The sequence below is a fragment of the Schistocerca cancellata genome, chromosome 2 (assembly GCF_023864275.1).
Source record: "Schistocerca cancellata isolate TAMUIC-IGC-003103 chromosome 2, iqSchCanc2.1, whole genome shotgun sequence".
Taxonomy (NCBI): domain Eukaryota; kingdom Metazoa; phylum Arthropoda; class Insecta; order Orthoptera; family Acrididae; genus Schistocerca; species Schistocerca cancellata.
The window spans coordinates 76,363,632-76,382,386 of NC_064627.1; the positions used below are offsets into that span (position 1 = coordinate 76,363,632).

General features: G+C 36.7%; 1 protein-coding gene across 1 annotated transcript in view; it reads right to left on the reverse strand.

Annotated features, from left to right (window-relative positions):
- Positions 1 to 18,755, reverse strand: part of LOC126161352 (E3 ubiquitin-protein ligase UBR5) — a 349,964-nt gene that overhangs the window by 19,872 nt on the left and 311,337 nt on the right. Inside the window, exons 43-45 of the mRNA XM_049917120.1 lie at positions 5,560 to 5,766; positions 5,273 to 5,420; positions 637 to 867 (exon numbers count right to left, since the gene is read on the reverse strand). Of these exons, the coding sequence (XP_049773077.1) occupies positions 637 to 867; positions 5,273 to 5,420; positions 5,560 to 5,766 (586 nt within the window). The remainder of the gene's footprint in view (positions 1 to 636; positions 868 to 5,272; positions 5,421 to 5,559; positions 5,767 to 18,755) is intronic.

An 18,755-nucleotide genomic window follows, 5' to 3' on the forward strand; every position in this document is an offset into this window, starting at 1 on the left:
TAGTACTGCATAATTCGGGTATTCACATGCTGTAGACTGGGTGAACACAGACTGGCAATGGGAGGTAAAAGGCCGTATACAGATTTTTAAGCTTAAATTGATGGTAGGCAACGAAAACTTCGTACCTACATCTGTCTCTGAAAACTCTGTAATTCCAGTAACTCCATAATCAAAGAGGCTTGAAAGTGCACGAATTTCTCTATCTGTCAATAACTAGGCTTCTGCTAAAAGCTACACACGTACCAACTTTCTATATCACTTTTCATTATCTTTTGAGAAACCGTTTTTCTTCACCTCCAAAATTTAACAAAATGCAGTTATGAGATTTTCATTGCCTACCATCAAAATAATTGCCTATAATTCCATTTTGGGGTCAGTCTCTATACGTATTTGTAATAACGTGGTCAAATATGATGCACACCTGACAAAAACCAAAGTTCTGGCTATAACACAAGGTGCTCATAAAACCCTACCCAGTCCATTTTTAGCCCATTATTAATCTGAATGAATATTTTAAAACTAATTATTTTCAATATGCTAGACTGTAGATCTACCAAAGACCAGTTGGCCACATAGATGAAAACTAGATTTATTACCACACATACGAATTTCCAGTAATAGTTTTAAAATTCTTACCAGGTCTTGCCTTTCAATGTGAGTCATTTTTTCCACTATCGACCACAACCAACGCTTAAATTTCACAAGTCTCTCACTGGATTCTCCAGATTCATCGTTGAAACTTGTGTATGATATAAGGACAGCTACATTTATATCTCCAACTCCATTAAGCAGCAAACGTAAATCTTCAGCTGTTAATCCATCAAGTGATCCTGCTGGGAGAACATCAAATACCCCTGTACGGATGCTCTGCAATTCACAAAAATATTTCAATATTAATAAACTGATTTGAATACCAAACTACAGCTACCATTAAAAAATATCTATTACTCACAATAATGCAATTTTCTAATGTTCAGCTGCCATTTACAATATGTGAAACACCACTAATAAATAGCAAGAAAAGTACAATTAACACAAAATTACACAAGACTGGTTCCGGCCCTCTAATATTGTTTACAAACATATGTTGTCAACTTTCTTGGGGCCTGGGCTTCCTAATTCTGAATTAGTAGAAGTAGCATCGGAGAACAATTTCTGTAGCTGATGCTCTATATCTTGCCACTGCCAATGTCAACATCTATACCACTTTTTTTTTTTTTTTTAGGCGGGGCGGGCGGGGGGGATTGCAAGATGACAGATTTCGGCCATTACTATCCTTTTTGGGGTGACATTGCAGTACTGACGATAGACGTGTATGTCTGGGTTAGCTTCCGAGTGATGTTAAGTCAGAAAAATTGAAAGGTGGCCCGACACCACCTATTGTTAGCAGACAGGCAGATCTCTGTATCCGACAAGTGGCAAGGGTCCCAGTTTGACAGTTCACTCACAGAGAGCACTGAACGTTATTACGCTAAAGGAAACTGCTTGTTTTCTGACATAAGCAGGACTGGAGAAAATTGGAAAGAACTGGCGTCGACAGCAGACATTTCCAGTATCCCAGAGAGCAGTACGTTATGCGAAAAAGCACTCAAAGTGGCAAATAAGCTCAGTATTCAGGACTTCCTGCATCTAATGGGTGAGTCGACACACTTAAGAAGATTACAATGTGGTGAACACTATAAGGTAAATGCAGTAAATTTTAGCGAATAGCAAAGTGGCAGATAAAATGAATTTGAACACAATATTAATTGAAGGACATGTGAATTACTGACGGAACAAGGCTTTCCTTCAGAATCTTTCTAAATATGACATGTTTGCCTCAATGCGAAGTACCAATGCTGATAGGTCTGAAAAGATCAAGTGTCTTGTAACTGGCAAATCAAAGAAACCCTGTCGTTTTAAAAATGTGAAAATATTGTCCACTAACTACAGTGTATGGATAACATCATAACTTTCTGAAAAACATTTGCATAGTCTTACCGGAAAAGTGTAAGCCTGGTAACAGGGATATTCTCCTCTTGGTAGACTTTCACATTACAAAGTTAATTAATGCCACCTAAACTGCACATGCACACTGCTGAGCTTGTATTTGGCAATTATCCATGTTCTGAAGATACATTACAGGGAAACCATTTTGCAGAAGGCATTACGTTTGACACACTGCACTACACAGGTTGGTCCATTGATAGTGGCCAGGCCAAATATCTCACGAAATAAGAGTCAAACGAAAAAAACTACAAAGAACAAAACTTGTCTAGCTTCAAGTGGGAAACCAGATGGCGCTATTGTTGGCCCGCTAGATGGCGCTGCCATAGATCAAACGGATATCAACTGAGTTTTTTTAAAATAGGAACCCCCATTTTTAATTACATATTCGTGTTGTACATAAAGAAACATGAATGTTTTAGTTGGACCACTTTTTTCGCTTTGTGATAGATGGTGCTGTAATAGTCACAAACATATGGCTCACAATTTAAGACGAACAGTTGGTAACATGTAGGTTTTTTTAAATTAAAATACAGAACATAGGTACGTTTGAACGTTTTATTTCGGTTGTTCCAATGAGATACATGTACCTTTGTGAACTTATCATTTCTGAGAAGGCATGCTGTTACAGCGTGATTACCTGTAAATATCACATTAATGCAATAAATGCTCAAAATGATGTCTGTCAACCTCAATGCATTTGGCAATACGCGTAAAGACATTCCTCTCAACAGCAAGTAGTTCGCCTTCCATAATGTTCGCACATGCATTGACAATACACTGACATGACAATGTGCTGCCGCATGTTGTCAGGCGTTGTTGGTGGATCACGATAGCAAATATCCTTCAACTTTCCCCACAGAAAGAAATCCGGGAATGTCAGATTCGGTGAACGTGCGGGCCATGGTATAGTGCTTCAATGACCAATCCACCTGTCATGAAATATACTATTCAATACCGCTTCAACTGCATGTGAGCTACGTGCCGGACATCCATCATGTTGGAAGTGCATCGTCATTCTGTCATGCAGTGAAACATCTTTTAGTAACATCGGTAGAACATTATGTAGGAAATCAGCATACACTGCACCATTTAGATTGCCATCGATAAAATGGGGACCAATTATCCTGCCTCCCATTATGCTGCAACATACATTAACCCGCCAAGGTCGCTGATGTTCCACTTGTCACAGTCATCGTGGATTTTCTGTTGCCCAATAGTGCATATTATGCCGGTTTACGTTACCCCTGTTGGTGAATGACGCTTCGTCGTTAAATAGAACATTTGCAAAAAATCTGTCATCGTCCCGTAATTTCTCCTGTGCCCAGTGGCAGAAAATGTTCAAAGTTGTTGCCATGCAATTCCTGGCACATAGAAATACGGTACGGGAGAAATCGATGTTGCTGTAGCATTCTCAACACCGACGTTTTTGAGATTCCCGTTCTCGCGCAATTTGTCTGCTACTGATGTGCGGATTAGCTGCGACAGCAGCTAAAACACCTACTTGGGCATTATCATTTGTTGCAGGTCGTGGTTTACGTTTCACATGTGGCTGAACACTTCCCGTTTCCTTAAATAACGTAACTATCCGGCGAACGATCTGGACCCTTGGATGATGTCGTCCAGGATACCGAGCAGCATATATAGCACACGCCCATTGGGAATTTTAATCACAATAGCCATACAGCAACACGATATCGACCTTTTCTGCAGTTGGTAAATTGTCCATTTTAACACGGGTAATGTATCACGAAGCTAATACCGTCCGCACTGGCGGAATGTTACACGATACCACGTACTTATACGCCTGTGACTATTACAGCGTCATCTATCACAAAGCGAAAAACGTGGTCCAACTAAAACATTCATATTTCTTTACGTACTACACAAATATGTAATAAAAAATGGGGGTTCCTACTTTAAAAAAACGCAGTTGATATCCATTTGACCCATGGCAGTGCCATCTAGCAGGCCAACCAAAGCGCCATCTGGTTTGCCCCTTCAAGGTAGATGAGATTCGTTCTTTGTAGTTTTTTAGTTTGATGCTTATTTTGTGAGATATTTGGCCTGGTCACTATCAATGGACAACCCTGTATAGTCAACATACATAGGCTACGCATACTGCCTTGTGGAAACAGTGGACAATCTTGTAATTTTTTTTACACATATTTCACAGTCATGTTACCCAAGTGTTATCAGTTCTGTCTTATTAAGTCATCACCAGATGATCTGTGCACCATTCCTCTTTTCCTCTGATTTTAAAACAGATTGTCTAATAAAGAAGCTATTTTTGTGATCTAAGGCTGAAAGGGATGTCCACTCCTCCATTCCCACCGATTCCAAAATGCTGAATTCTTCCAAAGAGATGAAGTGGGCTAGGTCTGCCAGATCTGGCTTTTGGTAATGATGACTGTGAAGTCTCTTCATTTCGATGTGGGAAAAGAGGCAGTTGGATCATCCATGAAAGACTTTCTGCGAATACACAATAATGTTGTCACCTTTGAAAAGTGTCTATAGAAGCTTTAAATGCAACAGTTAATAATATGGAAATAATGGTCCAATGTATCTACGAACTAGAAAACCAGATTGAAAAAGTTGCTAAAAGAAATTTAAACAAACTATAATTCTGGATATTTGTGTGAAAAAGTTGAAACTACCAATTTGTTCAGAAAGTATCAAACGTGTTTGAAAGTGAGGATTTTAAATTAATAGCCAGTACGATTAATACAGTGTCCTGCAACCTCTTCAAACTACCCAACAAAGGTAAAGCTACTGGACTCCTGTGGATCAATCAAATAGAAAAAGACCCAGTAGAACTTTATATTAGGGAAGACTTATTAATAACTAACAGTGGTAATTAATATTTAGCTGTTTAAACCAAACCCTTCTGAATATCCCTTACAGAAATTAACCACAATGAGACCAGGAAATGGTCTGAGGAACATAAGGTAGGAGTTTAGCACCCTGAATCATTGAAAGGCACACAAACGAGACTGTTCACTCTGGTAGCTTTTGGATGAATCCTTTTTCAGAGCTACTGAATAGGTACTCAAGCTCTGAAGAAGGATTCATCTGAAAGCTAACAAAGTTATCAGCCATGTTTATGTGATTTTTATAACACTTTGCAGTAAAACTTTTAACAACCGAGAAAACTTAAGAATAAGGTAAAGCAGCTGAACTGTACTACAAACCTAGTCACAAATTTATCTGTGAGAAAAAGTGCTTTGCTATGTTAACCTATTTCTCGCCAGGAAGTCTGTGGATGATCTGAAAAAACAACTCTTACCTCAAGTGCTTTCTCCTGAACTTTTATCATCCGACATTCAGCATATTTACGCACATAGTCATACACATTTTGAGCAGTTACTTCCACATCTCTGCCACCTGGTATTAACTCCAAAGACCCTCCACCCTCTTCAGGGCTCAGGTCAATGCTGTAAAGTGACAGAGAGGGATACACATAACAACTGTGCACAATAGTTCATTTCCACACTAGGCCTAACTAAAATATAATATAAATAAGTAACATTAGTACATACAACTCACAGAACGTAGACAGTAATATGAATTTACCTGAAAGTGAGATCCAGAGCTGAGAACAAACTATTGCTGTCTTTAGTCTCTGCATCAACTACTAACTGCCGGAGGCTTTCATAAATAACAGGATCGAAGAAAGCCAGGTCATGAAATCGAATTGGCCTTCCCAGTATAAATTTCATGACATGTCGATTCAGGAATATTGGACACAGCTCATTCTGTAGCAGGCAGAGTCCGAGAAGCCTGAAATTTATAAATTCAAGAGACAAATGAAAGTCCGATCATTATAGAGTTAAGTTTGACGCATTAAACATTTGGACACGTGCTACTCAGTGCATTCTTAATGGTTTCTGAAACAGTGTTAACAATAATCTATTACAGTATACAATAAGCTACCACAAAGAGGGGGGAGGGAAACACCATACCACCTCTGTATGCTACTGTATTACAAAATTTGATACTGCGGACAACAGAGAGCAAGCTTTCTTTGTGAACAGCTTTCGTGCAGAATTTGTATCTTTGTAGGTTTTTTTTGAGTAGAAGTGTTGTTGTGTCTGCAAATCCACATTGAAATATTAAAACAAATTACACATATGAAATTTATTACTCAGTCAGATGATGGTTTATTCAAAGATCCCCCCCCCCCCAGCAACTCAGCAACTGTGGTCACTGACAACTAATTGATAGGTGGAATTGCTCAGTGTCATTCTCGAGTTTTGCATAGGTGAAATTTGACGTTCAAATTATCCAGATTTTTAATGGAGACAAATTTAATTGTGCAAGAGACTGTTATTCAATAGAAGGAAAATGAAGAGAAGGAAAAACAGTGTGAGAAAATCAACTGGGGGAAAGGAATGAAAGGATAGAATTTTGACAGAGCATAACTTAAATCATTGCAAACATTCAATTTAAGAATCGTATAAGAGAACTGTATACATGGAAGAGACCTGCAGAAATGAGGACTGAGATCATAATTTATTGGTTATAAACTGATCTAATCCTACATCTACATACATTTCCATAAGCCACAGTACGGTGAATGGCGAAGGTTACCCTGTACCATGACTAGTCGTTTCCTTTCCTGTTCCACTTGCAGATAGAGTGAGGGAAAATGGCTGTCTATAAGCCTCTGCAGGAGCCCTAATTTCTCATATCTTATCTTCGTGGTGCCTACGCAGAACGTAATGTTGGCAGTAGCAGGATGGTTTCGCACTCATCGTCATATGCCATTTCTCTAATTTTCTCAGTAGTATTCTTTGAAATGAATGTCTTCTCCCTAGAAGGATTTGCACTTCAGCTCCTGAAGCATATCTGCAATATATGCATGCCCATCGAACCTACTGGTAACAAATCTAGCAGCTAGCCTCTAAGTGCTTTGATGCCCTCTTTCAATCCAACCACGTGTGGATCCCAAACAATTGAGTAGTACTCAAGAACAGATAGCACTAGTGTCCTATAGGTGGCCTTCTTTACAGATGAACCACATTTTCGTAAAATTCTCCCAGTAAATTGAAGCTGACCATTCACCTTCCCTACCACAATCCTCTCATGCTCGTTCCATTTCATATCGAATCATTATGTGACTGTGTCAAGCAGCACATGACTAACGCTGTATCCAAACATTACGGGTGTGTTTTTCTACTCATCCGCATGAACTTACATTTTTCTACACTAAGGGCCAACTGCCATTCATCACACCAACTAGAAATTTTGTCTCAGTCACTTTGTATCAATCTACAGTAACTTATCTTTGACACTTTCCTGCACGCTACATCATCAGCGAACAACTGCAGATTGTTGCCCATCCTGTCTGCCATGCCATTTAGTACATAGAAAATCACACTTCCCTGGGCCACTCCTCATGCAACTCCTGTCTCCGATGAATACAACAACATACTGGACAACATATTGGGTTCTATTACTTATGAAGTCTTTTAGCCCGTCACACATCTGGGTGACTATTCCGTATGCACATACCTTTGTTAACAGTCTGCAGCAGGGCTTTTCGGAAATCTAGAAATATGGAAGCTGTCTGTCGGCCTTCATCCATAGTTCGCGTTATATAATGTGAGAAAAGTGCAAGCTGGGTTTTGCATGAACGATGCTTTCTAAAGCTGTGCTGATTTGTGGACATGTGGTTTTCGGTCTTTAGGAAATTTATTATATTCGAACTCATAATACACTCTAGAAATCTGTAGCAAACAGATATTAAGGATATTGGTCCGTAATTCTGTAAGTCCATTTCTTTTACCCTTCTTATAAATATGAGTCACCTGCGTTTTTTTTCCACTCGCTTGGCACTTTGTGCTACATTCGCAATGAATGAAAACTAAGTGAGCGGCCAATGATGTAGAGTACTCTTTGTAAAACTGATTTCAGATTCCATCTGGACCTAATGACTTCTTTCTTTTCAACTTTTTTGGTTGTTTCTCCATGCCAGGGATGCTTACTACTATGTCAAACACACAGGGGACTGTGTGACGGTCAAACAGTATCTCAGAATTATTCTTCTACATGAATGATTTCTTGAATGTGGAATTTAAAACTTCGACCTTTTTTTTGCTATTTTCTACTGACCAGACTGGTCAATGAGCGACTTGATGGGAGTCTTGTAGCCACTTAGCAACTTTACATAGGACCAAAACTTTTTCGGGTTCTCCATCCTATTTTTAACCAAGGTGTGATGGTGGTAGCTGTTGTATGCTTCATGCATAGTTCTTTTCATATATGCCATAATTTCTACTAATCTTTGACTTGTCATTTGTGCATCCTCTTTTGAACCACGAGTGCCTTTGCTTCCTCAGCATTTCCTGAATTTCTTTATTAAATCACGGTGGCGCACTAGGCGCATACTTGTCCAGAAAATGATTTACCATCTGTTTAAACTTTGCCCATAATTCTTGTATGTCTATCATTCCGGAACTAAACTGTCTAGGTGAGATGCTAACAACGGATTATCTGTTCTTTCTAGCAGAAACAGTCTCCTAGCCACCTCTATACTGACACCATTGATAAAGTAGCTTGTAGCTACAAGGACCAAGATATTTCCAATGCATGTGAGCTGTCAAACTAGCTTCTTGAGACAGTTTTCAGAAAAGTGTTCAAAAGTACTTCACAAGACTGTCTGATGTACCCTCTCCAATGAATCCATACACATCCTGGTCTATACTTGGTAGGTTAAAGTCACCACCAACTAGTGCTGCATGATCTGGGTATTTGTGCACAACTGCCCAATGACTTTCTTTGAATGACTCTAGAAATATCAAAACGGAGCTGATGATTAAAACTGGAAGATATTGCAGAAGTGTAAAATCTTAAGAAGATGGAGAAATTGAGAGAAGCAGAGGTTGCTGAGAGTTTCGAGGATAACATCAAGTTAACTAATTTGATAGTGTGCTACAAATTCAGTAAAAAATGTAGTTTCACTATTCTGTTTTGTTTTTTGTTAAATGAGTGAGGGGGAAGGGGGGGGGGGGGGGAGAATAAAAAATAAACTGTCACGCGTTTCATAGAAGCCATCAATAAACATTGCTGACTTGATTATAATCACATCATGAAATATGGCAGCAGTTGACTAATTTGATGTGGTCGGTTTTATTTTGTTGAATGAACTCATTATGCTTTACACATATTTATGAGCAGGGACCAGAAAAATTCGCATTTTGCAATAAATGTGAAATGATGGCAATGATGATGATTTACGGCAGAGGGTGCTATGAACTGCAAGGTCATCAGTGCACCTAAATGTAAAATAGATGTGAATTCTGCCCCCAATGTGAAAACATGGAATTACTTAATACACGCTATGTGTAAGAACCTGTTTGCACAATAAAAAGTGCATGAACGCAACAATGTACCCATGCGCTCAAATGCTTTGGTGCCATGTCAATTGTGGGTGGTTGAGTGGTCTATTTAAGATACACACCATGCAATGAAACGCAGTGGCAAATTATGTGGCACATTTGTTGGTTGTCTTGAATACTGCTAGAGTTCGGTGTGAACTAAGAATAGAAAGTATATGGAATGGAAACTTGGCTCCAATCCATGCATCAAATTTCAGTGCGCTTGCGAGAAGTCAGTTTTTTGATGCACTGCAGAAGTTATAAATACATAATGAGCAGTAATAAGAGAGAAGACCACACAGGGAAAAAGAGCAATTCTCACAAAGCGACCAGTAAACAATGAAAGCTGACTGAACAGTAAAAAATACTGTATGTAAATTACACAAAAGTACATCAACTCCTGCAGCTGGATTTTTGGTAAAATTCTCCTTCTTCACTGGGGGAAAAAAAAAAAACAACATTAAATGTAGCTAACATATCAAAATTGTTTTCAAAATTGGAACTAAGAGCCACATTTCACTACAGTATGCGGGAAAAAAAGTTGAAAAATGGAAAATTCAGGATGGAATGTAACAATATTATGAGAAAGAAAGTTGTTACTCACCATATGGCGGAGATGCTGTGTCGCAGATAGGCATTTGCAACAACACACACGCGCACACACACACACACACACACACACACACACACACACACACACACAAAAATCATGCACGTACAAACTGCAGCACACACAACTACAGTCTCAGGCAACTGACAGTGTGGTTTCAGTTGCCTAAGACTGCAGTCGTGTGTCAGTGTTGCATTCGTGCGCATGTGTGTGTGTGTGTGTGTGTGTTTTGTCTATTGTTGACGAAGGCCTTAATGGCTGAAAGCTTTAATTACGAGAGTCTTTTTGTTGTGCCTACCTGCGACTCAGCATCTCTGCTATATGGTGAGTAGCAACTTTCCTTCTAATTATATTAAAAAAGTTAAAGTATTTTATTTGAGTGCGCTGCCTGATGGTGCCACGTTGTAACGGAACATATTAAAGGCTTTACTGTACCAAAGTATGAGATACCCTCCAAATTCAACCAGTTTAACGAGTATTTATGATTATAGAAAAGTTATTGTGTATGTTGACAATGATTGCGTAACATGTCTCCATAAACAGTCAACCCATTAAATTATACTGAATAACTAACCCACACAAAAGTTAATATCACTTGATCACTGATACAGCAAATGACATCATGTAAAAACACTGAGTTCATCTCAAATAATTAATATGAAGTACGAAAAATAGTGTACAACTTAGGTATTTTGGATCTCCTTAAATAAAAATCACCCAGTGAAACCTATTTGTTCACTAGGAGCGGTTTCACTTAGTATTCACGAAATCAATCCTGTTTTAGACGAAAACCAATGTATTTCTTAATAATTCATGTTAATTACTTATTTATGCAAATTAGAGAAGTCAATTGACAAACTTCTAAAAAACGGACTTTTTGTAACAAAGAATTATTCTGTCAAGTCAACAAATCTGTCTGTCATTTTAATAACACGTTAAATTATGTCACTCGATGCAAATTAATAACTTTTCTGCACAAATTATGATAACAGATGTACATGTGACTTGTAAACTATATCTCTTTTTAGTAGTTCTTTGACAATGTTATAAATACGAGCAGCAAGAAGGGTCAAAAAAAGCAGTCGGAATGTCACTTTGGTACAGTGTGTTAGTGTGTTATTGTTTGAGGTGGATAAACATTGCAAAGAACATGTAAAGGAAGTTGTGTTGTGTCATAGTCTTTGGTGGACAGTGGAATTAAGATGGCCACCAGAGAAATAAATATTTGAAGTTTACATATTTGTTGGTTTCGTTCATCCTTTATCATCAAAAGCACATAAAACAAAACACGGGACCTCATGTTTTTTAACCCTAGACAACCAGATTTAGAGCCAGCATCAACATCAAGACACAGCAGCGATCCAGCAAGCAGCAGTGATTACTACAATGCATTTTAATGGCGCCGACCTAACATCAAGTGCTAACAAGCTCCGTAAATGGGAGTGAAATAGTGCGATTATAGGAATTAGCAATATCTACGAACAGGCGACCATTACAAAAGTGGGGGCTCGTCCGGGATCTTTAAGTGCATCGATGAAAATAGTGCAGCGATAAATTTCGTAAGTGCTTAGCATTCCAAAGTTTATTTGTGCAGTGTGGCAACAGTGAAAATATGTCAAAATTAAATAAATAAATAAAGTGTGTTTGTGCGACTACCAAAAACCATCATCACACCGCTCGGAAGATTAACGTCTGGATTATGTCAACAGAAGTCATCAATCAAGACCTCAGCTTCAATAAAACCGAATAGAAGTGAAGAAACCAACAGGAACACCGATCACGACATCATAGCATAAAGCCAGGTATTTTGTTGTTGTTGTCATTTAAAATAATTAATAATTAACATGTCTCTACCTGAGAGTGATGAGATCATAGGAAATGTAAAAATTGAACCAGTGGATGGTGAACAATTAAACTTAACAGAGTGGCTAGCAGGGTTTGCAACTCAAATAAGCTCGCAACTTAAACAATCCAGTGAAGAAATAAGTGTGAAACTGAAAGAAAACACAGATAGACTGGATAAGTTAAGTTTCAATTTTGATGTATTAAGTACTCATCTCAATGAGAAGTGTGAGGAAATTAAAACTACCCTCAGTAAGGACACTAGAGAACAGTTGATACACTTCAGAAAAGAATTTCAAGTTAAAGTTGAAAGTTTAAATGAAAACATACAAGCTAACACAGACAGCATTGCTGTCATCTACAACAGAGTAGATACTGAAGTTGAAAGATTAGATCAGAGGATAGACAAAACTTCAGAAAACCTTAAACAAGAATACAACCTGTATACCACTAATGTAGATACAAAAGTAGAAAATATACACACTAAATGTACACAATTGGAGGACGCATTGATGTCCAAACAAACGATTTACAATCAAAATACAATGTATGGGCACATCCAAGTGAAATGCTTTCCTGGTGAAAATCTGCACCCTATTGACTTTCACCAATGTAAGGATATGTTTGTGGTAAAAATGTCAGATAACATAAAAATCAAGCTAGTAAAACGGTTTCTAGAAGGGGAGACCATATCCTGGGCAAATGAGAATAATGATTCTTGGAATACTTTTGAAGAGTTTGAAGCTAAATTTATTTGCAAATTTTGGTCACAATCCATACAAGCCAGATTAAAGTCAGAATTTCTAAATGGACCAGTGTATAGAGGGAAAGTAGGGGGAATGCAAAAATTTTGCAGAGATCAATTGAAAAAGCTTGCTCACTTGAATAACTCTTTTGATATTATGACACAAATTGATGTTTTAAAAAGAAGGTTACCAGAGAGACTGCAGTGGGAATTGGTCCATGGACCAGACGATTCAATGGAAGAGTTCCTGAAATTTGTAGATAGATTAGATAGGGCCTTGGAAAGAGAAAATAACCAAAGTTTTGGCTCTGGCAACAACCAGTATGGGGGGGTGGAACAGGAATGTAAATAGAGATTATTATGGGAGGAGAGACTTTGAAAATTCTGGAAATAATGCTCCAAATAGGGGAGATAGGAGATATGAAAATGATTTCAAAAACAATACACAGGAGGGAGGATGGAGGAGAGATAACAGGAATGATAGAAGTAGGTATTGGGGAAGAGAACAAGATAGAAGGGGGTTTGCTGAAACTAGTGAACAAAACGACAACTACAAACGGACAGACCGAGGGAACCAGCCGGGAAACGGTGGACAGTCCCACCACTAGATGTCCGTAGTTTTGGGGCTAGACAATATTATGATAGGACGACGCATAACCGAAACTGGAAAAGGAGAGGATACAATGTAAAGAGTAAGTACCATGAAAACTCTGATGTTGTTAGAATGAATAAATTAGAATTTAATAAAAGGTTTTGGGATACTATGAGTAAAAGTGATACAGTTAATAAAAACAGTGTTCAAGCACAGGTAGTTAGTGAAAGTGCAGAAGTTGAAGGTATTGCAGAGTTCCATAGTTGGGCTGAAAAAGATACTGGTGTTAATGTCAAGTCAGACACACCACAAATAGAATCTATTTTGGGGGGTTTATTTGATAAGAAGGGGGATGACGAAGTGTTTAATGGAGCCAAAGACTCAATTGCTGAGATTCAGATACATAGGGGGGAAACTGAAGATGGGGTTGTTGCAGAGGAGGAGGAAGAAGTAATAGAGGGACATTTGAATAATGATCCTAAATCAAGTGATGTTGTTGATGAGAGTGTGGAGGAAGAAATAAAAGTATTTGTAGAATTGAAAAGTGATGATGAGGTAAAGGTAAGTGGTGTGACAAACATGGGTAATAATGAGGTTAATGTAAGTGAAATGCAGACTAGGGAATGTGTATCTGAGGACAAGCTATTGCCTATTGGGAACTATGAAACACTAATCCATGAGAATGGTAATAATAATAATAATAATAATAATAATAATAATAATAATATTAAAGAAAATATGAAGGGATGGAATGTAAATGTGAGTTTTCAAGAGAAAGGGGAAAAGTTTTTAGAAGTTTTGTGGAACAACTATGGAAACTGTATAAACAAAGATGCCTTTTGGAAAGAATTAGCAAAGGTAAGTGCAACCTTGTATCTTACATGGTGGACAAGAATCCGTAGTGGACTTTATAAAAAAAGGGGGTGAAAACAATAGTTTAAGTGACAACACAGTGTTAAAAGGAACAGGTGAAAACAAAGGCTTATGTTTAATTCTCAATGCTTTGCAAACAGAGAGGGATGTGTCTAAGTGTAGGAAAGAGACATTAGACTTAGGAACTAAAGAAATTGAAAATGATCTATTGTTTGAAAATACTGAAATAGACAAAGATGTTGAGCTAGGTTGTCCATATGTTAAAGTAAACATTGACATTTGTCCATTTGAAATAAAAAAAAGCCCACATCCTAATGCGTATAGACTTATCTTTCCCAGATCAAGAAGGTTATTTGGATTAAGAAACATCACTGAATTGAAACCATATAAACATGGTTAAGCACATTTCCCTGTTTGAATACAGTTACTTACCCATTTTCCATAAAGCATGTTATCAGCAAAGTTTTTTACTGGGTGTGTCTAATAGCAACTACCACTCATCCTACAGACCCTGGAGAAGTTCCAGATCTCTGAGAGAATGTTTTTATATTTATATTGTCACTATTGAATATTAAATTTTGAGACATCTTCTTTACTTGCAACGGGCAAGAAGGTGACAAACATTTATTACTTTCCTTTTGTATTGTTGAATATGGGACATACTTGCACCAAATAAAAGACAATGAAAAAACTGTTGTGCAAGACCCATCATTTTGTGACTATTGTGTTCTTAGGCATAAGATTTGTGTACAATTTTCTACAGTTAATCAGATGTTCACCAAGTTTGATGTTTGTGTTATGTTGTGACCAATTTAAGTGTCCAATTTTAGTATTAATATGTTCTTGTACTGTCTTGACTATGCGTCTCAATGGGAGACAAGTTTTTTTTTTTATTTCCTTTTTTTTGCAAGTGCATATTATATTCATACATGTGACTTCTCTAGTGTTTGTGTTTATATATCATGTCCATACTTATAATTCTGTTCTTTGTGTTCATTTCTTTTATGTGGCTCAAAAAGAGCAGACAGTTGCAATATTTTCCTATGGACATATGACCTTTCCATCTATGTAATATATTTATGTTCCTTCTATTATCTTGATTAATCTGTGACTCAATGAGAACTGATTTTGAAATAATTTACATATATTTTTGATATATCTTAAAATCGCATGTGATATATTTGTGTCTGTTTTTAATCATTTTCCATGTGGCTCACTGGGAGCAAAGATTAACATTTTTTTTTTTTACTTTCATGTATTACTAATTATTTTTATTATGCTGTCATACTGAATGACATAACACAAAGTGCATTTGAAACAACACAACTAAAATATTTGCGGGAAAAAGTCATTTTGGAACGGTGTAACGGTCATTGCATAAATTCACATTATGCATAGTTAAAAAAAAAAATAAAAAATAAAAAAAAAAATAAAAATTACAAAATTTTTTTTATTAAAGTCGTACTTTTCCGAATTTTAACCATTTGACACATTTGTCCTAGTCGGCTAATATCATTAACATTCTGTAAATGATATTACCCGAGGGGGGTATTGTAACGGTACATATTAAAGGCTTTACTGTACCGAAGTATGCGATACCCTCCAAATTCAACCAGTTTAACGAGTATTTATGATTATAGAAAAGTTATTGTGTATGTTGACAATGATTGCGTAACATGTCTCCATAAACAGTCAACCCATTAAATTATACTGAATAACTAACCCACACAAAAGTTAATATCACTTGATCACTGATACAGCAAATGTCATCATGTAAAAACACTGAGTTCATCTTAAATAATTAATATGAAGTACGAAAAATAGTGTACAACTTAGGTATTTTGGATCTCCTTAAATAAAAATCATCCAGTGAAACCTATTTGTTCACTAGGAGCGGTTTCACTTAGTATTCACGAAATCAATCCTGTTTTAGACGAAAACCAATGTATTTCTTAATAATTCATGTTAATTACTTATTTATGCAAATTAGAGAAGTCAATTGACAAACTTCTAAAAAACGGACTTTTTGTAACAAAGAATTATTCTGTCAAGTCAACAAATCTGTCTGTCATTTTAATAACATGTTAAATTATGTCACTCGATGCAAATTAATAACTTTTCTGCACAAATTATGATAACAGATGTACATGTGACTTGTAAACTATATCTCTTTTTAGTAGTTCTTTGACAATGTTATAAATACGAGCAGCAAGAAGGGTCAAAAAAAGCAGTCGGAATGTCACTTTGGTACAGTGTGTTAGTGTGTTATTGTTTGAGGTGGATAAACATTGCAAAGAACATGTAAAGGAAGTTGTGTTGTGTCATAGTCTTTGGTGGACAGTGGAATTAAGATGGCCACCAGAGAAATAAATATTTGAAGTTTACATATTTGTTGGTTTCGTTCATCCTTTATCATCAAAAGCACATAAAACAAAACACGGGACCTCATGTTTTTTAACCCTAGACAACCAGATTTAGAGCCAGCATCAACATCGAGACACAGCAGCGATCCAGCAAGCAGCAGTGATTACTACAATGCATTTTAATGGCGCCGACCTAACATCAAGTGCTAACAAGCTCCGTAAATGGGAGTGAAATAGTGCGATTATAGGAATTAGCAATATCTACGAACAGGCGACCATTACAACGTGCAAGAAGCCTGCAGCTCAGTTGTGAACAGTTCGTGCAAGTACACACAAGTTTCTCAAATTAGTGATCGCAATTTGTTGTTGTACTTCCTGCTGAAAGAAACTGAAGAAGAAGAAAAAGGAGACATTCTACACCTACATTTACATAATGGTAAAGCTGAAACACGAACCATATTTAGAATACTGCTTGACGAAAGTTTCTTTATTACATGTATTTGAGTGAACTTATAGATCTGAGCCTAATTAAAAAAAATTTCTATAAATTAAATTTTAATGCAACCTACTGTCTTCGTTTAAAACAATACCTATGCATTACTTTTAGGTTGAAAGCATGAATGAAAACTCCAGCACAGACCCAATTCCTGCAGTATGCTTTTGTAGGAAATAAAAGTCGATTTATCAGCTCGCAGTAACAGAGAAGTAAAATTAAGAAGTAAAATAAAATTGTTGCATGTAAAAACCTGATATTTACAGAACAAAGTAGTTTCATTACCATCTGAAGCTAAAAGCAGTTGCAGTTCACAGCTTGCATGTGTGAACAATAATGAATTTAAAAGCTTGTGAGATAAGTTTGTAGTTAAATATTTACCACAGGTTCTTTCATCAGCGTTTCCTTTCAAAAAAAGTTTATCCTTACTTGGTTAAATTACTACCGTTTCATAAGAATGTACATTTCAAACCTTAGCAATGAGCAGCTATCATTTTGGTATTTACTTGGTTTCAATATGGCGTCGAGCACAATGCTCTACTTCATATAAGCTAAAGGAGCAAATCTCTGCATTTCTTTCTGTATACTGTCTATTCTGTGACAATACTGTGCCAACCTCAACAAGCAATTGCATGGTAGCCGTTCCCGAATGCTTTGTGTTGTAAGTTGCTCGTTGTTTTGGAATGACAGGATGTATATGCTGTGTGTGTGTGTGTGTGTGTGTGTGAGAGAGAGAGAGAGAGAGAGAGAGAGAGAGAGAGAGAGAGATCATATACACCCTGGATTTCCCAGTTAAAAATACACTTTTTCCCAGGCGAAAATGCATTATATCCTGGATGAAAGTGCATTTTTTCTGTGTTACATGGTAATATATGTTCCATTGGAGCTGTGAAACTTGAATTCAACCAAATACAGGATGGTAGCTTTAGAACAACATGTTTAAATTCACAATGTGGCTATATGTCAGCCATTTTTGAAGCAAATTGGGTTTCCATTTGCCATTTTATTGGTAGACAAGGGCGCCATCTGCTGTGTCGCGCCCCTTTCAAATTGCCTTAGATCAAATTCAAATAGCTTTTTCCACCTTTACTTTTTCTCAAAAAACAGTAAACAGCAGTGATTTCTGTATATACTGGCAGCAACAAGGAAAGTTTTAGTAGCAATATGTATAAATTTTTCAATGAGGATACAACTTCCTGTTGCTTCCTGGTCATGAATTTCTCTGGAAAAAAAATCTACTGGACCTCTTATTATTAAGTGTTAAGAAATGAAGTATTTTCATTTTATCTTAATTTCTGTAAATAGTACGGCCCTTTGAAAAATTTATATTTTGTAAGTAACTCTTAAAACAGTAAAGAACAAAAAAATATAACTAATAAACTAAAAGTACTGGAGACCTGGCAGATGTTTTGCACTAAAGCTCACTCCTGGTGTGTTGAAATTTAGTTGAAATACGCACACTTATGGGCTTCCTTTAACTTAGAAATGTAAGATGAAAATACAAAATTTAAGTTAATTTTTCCTCTCAAAATATTTTTTTTCTAATTTGGTAAGTCACAGAACATTACATTTTCTGTCATATTAGCAGATACTACTTATGTAATTATAAACAGTATCTTCTCTGCTCCAGCTCTCTGCATTATGTAAATATTTATTATTAAAAATGTAAAAAAATGTATTTTTATGAATTTTTATAGATTATTTACTTGAGAATTACACAAAATACTGTTTGGTTAATATGTTAGCAGTCAGTGCATACCCAGTGGGCAATATTTTCCTGTGTAAAGTGTTAAAAATTTCTCAACAGTCTGTACATTTTGCATCACTGAATTTCTAATGAAAAATATGAATGTTGCCAACACCGTTTCCAGT